Source organism: Lactuca sativa, chromosome 5, assembly GCF_002870075.4.
Source record: "Lactuca sativa cultivar Salinas chromosome 5, Lsat_Salinas_v11, whole genome shotgun sequence".
Classification (NCBI taxonomy): Eukaryota; Viridiplantae; Streptophyta; class Magnoliopsida; order Asterales; family Asteraceae; genus Lactuca; species Lactuca sativa.
This window is the reverse complement of record NC_056627.2, coordinates 252,464,212-252,467,555: the sequence shown is the minus strand read 5'-3', so window position 1 is coordinate 252,467,555 and position 3,344 is coordinate 252,464,212. Positions and strand designations below refer to the sequence as shown.

At 35.0% G+C, this 3,344-nt stretch overlaps 1 protein-coding gene across 1 annotated transcript; it reads left to right on the top strand.

Moving 5' to 3' along the window:
- Positions 1-1,523: 1,523 nt before the first annotated feature.
- On the top strand, positions 1,524-2,949 carry LOC111899520 (peroxidase N1). The gene is made up of 3 exons (XM_023895361.3): positions 1,524-2,022; positions 2,140-2,302; positions 2,422-2,949. The coding sequence occupies exons 1-3, from the start codon at positions 1,600-1,602 to the stop codon at positions 2,838-2,840; spliced, it is 1,005 nt and encodes a 334-aa protein (XP_023751129.1). The 5' UTR covers positions 1,524-1,599; the 3' UTR covers positions 2,841-2,949.
- The last annotated feature ends 395 nt before the right edge of the window (positions 2,950-3,344 follow it).

Sequence of the window (3,344 nt, the reverse complement as noted above, 5' to 3'; positions counted from 1 at the left end):
TATGATTTTGTAAGTTTGCTAGAAGAAGTAATTTAAGAAAAATAATCAACATGATTTATGACCTTGTAAAAAAACTAAACTATATATTATTTATAATTTTCATTTTAGTTAAATTAATGTTTAACAGCTATATAACCTAGGAAAACTGAAAGTGGAAACATAGATTTTAATGATTGACTTTTTCTAATTACCATAAATACATGTTTAATTTGCACAAAATATTGGAAAATTTCCAAAAAAACTAATGTATCAGCGTAGCAAAATACGTCTTGTGTTTTAATAATTATCAATGATTGACTTTTTATGATGATATGCAGTAACATACGGTTAATTATATGGATATACATCAATGAATCACGGAATTGTTCCTACTGATTAGTAAATTAATCGGGTACCACGATAAACTTTAAGCAAAATAAAATACTGATTTGTCAGTTAATCTATTTAAAACTTAAAAGTCACCAATAAAATATTCACGTTAAGTTTGAGTTGTTGAGATACTTATACTATTCCTGTGAATTGTTTTTTGGTTCATAATGAGAACTCTTCAATAATGTATTGTTTTTCATTTATATACATAAGTACAGGCATGATTTATGAACACTTCAAATAATTTCATCGGTTAATTTAAAATGGTTTTTTTCTGCGACGTACTAGTACGTACGTAGTTCGATTCGTAAATCTAGTTTGAATAGTTTCTGCATCCAGCTTACCAGAAAAATTATATATTTTTTTATTTTTTGTTTATTATAATGAAGAAGTTATATTTTGCACATATAAATATAATTTCTTTGATAAACTCCGGAAACTTATTCCGAAGAACTTAAAGCATCAACAATGCAAATAATATAATTAATAGTTTAATAGGTGATAATTATGATTGAATAAAAGTTGAATCGAGTGTAGGTGATCACATATAATAGAGTTGAATGGAAGAGTTCAATAATTATTGTTCAATAGAAGGAATTGTTCAATAAAAGAAATAAAATGGTGATTAGGATTGAATATATGTGTTTAATGGGTTGTAGATGATATTGTATAGACGCTTAATGATGGAGTTCAATGGATTATGGATGCACTTAAGCCACTTAAGCCTGCTTCCATATAAAATTTATGTCTATTCAGTAAATTTAAATTAAACTAATTTCTTTGGTTGGTTTCATTTGGTTGCATTTTGACTTTGGCTTGTTTTTATTTTACAGTAGTCGACTTGTTATTACAAACGCATTTTTTTTAAAACCTCATGGGACTCTGAATAATTTTTTTTTTATTTCTATACATTTGGACATCGTCAAATCAAATGACCTATGATCTACCCTCTCCCGTTTGTGACATTAATGAATTGGATCCCACTTGTTCCCAGAACTCTGAAGGTTTCTCCTTCACCTTGTTTCCTTGAAACTCCATGCATATCAGGTTCGGTGACTTTTTAAAACCACGTATATTTGACCTTTTTAAGATCTCCCCTAAAGGCTATAAATACCTTGGCTCCCTGCTATGTCGTCGTCATCAACTCATACGCTCAAAACAGTATTCCAATCGATCATGCACAGTTTTTGGACACTTAAATAATATTCAACACTCTTCGATAGTAATATAATGGAGGTTTCTTCTCTTAACAAAACACTTATCCTGCTGGTTCTAGTGTTAGCCACCTTCACTACAATGGCACAAGGCCAAGGCAGTCGGGGTAGAGGCCAGGGCACCCGCGTTGGCTTCTACCGGGCCACCTGCCCGAGGGTCGAATCAATTGTCCAGTCAGCGGTTGAGTCTGCTGTCCAAGCTAACCGCACTATTGCACCTGGTTTACTTCGGATGTTCTTCCATGACTGCTTCGTCAATGGTTGTGATGCATCTGTTCTAATAGAAGGCCCGTCGACTGAAAAGGCTTCCGGACCCAACTCCCTACTGACAGGCTTTGAAGTTATTGATGCTGCAAAGGCCCAGCTCGAATCTGCATGCCCTGGTGTGGTCTCTTGTGCTGATATTGTTGCCTTAGCTGCCCGAGATTCTGTAGTCCTGGTAATTATTAAATGTTCCCCTATACAACATATCCTGTCAAGTTGTTTGTTAAGATATTGTAGTTAATTAAATGCAAAACTGTACGTGGTCTTTATTCGTTTTTCCAATGTCTTTCAGACGGGTGGACGTAGGTGGCAGGTGCCATTAGGGCGCAGAGATGGATTGGTTTCGCAAGCATCGGATACTGCCAACTTGCCTGGGGCTACCGATCCTATTACTGTTCAAATTAGAAAGTTTGCTGATAAAGGTCTTAACACTCAAGATCTTGTAACTCTTGTTGGTAAGTGCACCAAAATATTAATATCTACCATAGAGCATGCACGGAATAATGCATCACCATGCATGCATTAACTCATAAATCAATTAAAGATGTTTTTTTTTTTCTTGATGATCGATCAGGAGGACACACAATTGGAACAGCAGCTTGTCTGCTATTCAGCTATAGACTATACAACTTCAACAATACCAATGGACCCGACCCGGATATAAACCAAGCCTTCCTACCACAGCTCCGGGCACTATGCCCCAATGGTGGTAATGCGTTTAGGCGTGTGGCAATGGATACCGGCAGTGTTAATAGCTTTGGCAATTCCTTCTATGAAAACTTGAGGAATGGACGTGGAGTTATTGAATCCGATGCAAAGCTATGGAGTGACAGGAGGACTCAAAGGTATGTACAAGGGTTCTTGGGTGTTAGAGGCCAACCTGGATCGCGATTCAACGCTGAGTTTGGAAGAGCAATGGTCAAGATGGGTAATATTCATGTGAAAACTGGGAGACAAGGACAAATTCGTAGGGTTTGTACGGCCACCAATTGATAAAAATGTGGATTTAATGAGGTTCATAACGTGTTAATAGCATCTGTTTGCATTAGGCCAATTGAAATTTTATTGATTTGTTCAAAATGGAATAAAAATGTGGATTGAATTGTTTAATCGAGAATTTATGTATTATTTGATGATTTTCCTGATGACGAGTAAAAATATTAGAAATTTTCTTTGTCAAAATGTCAACATGTGAGGTAATATTAGGTTTCTGTTTTCCAGTTAAATATCATATTGATAGATATAGATCTGGCATTTTGATCATCTATGCTAGGATATTTATTTGAAGTGTCCCTTCCTATTTCCTTCAAGTGCGATGAACAAAACCATATACGCATGATACTTCCATATATAGGTCATTTAATTTAATCTTAATTGAATATGCATCTCATGCCGGTCTAATATTGAATGAGTATTATTTTCACACTTTGGCCATAGAATGGATCAAACTATACATAAAAACTAGTCGAATGGATCAAACTATGGCCATAGAATGGA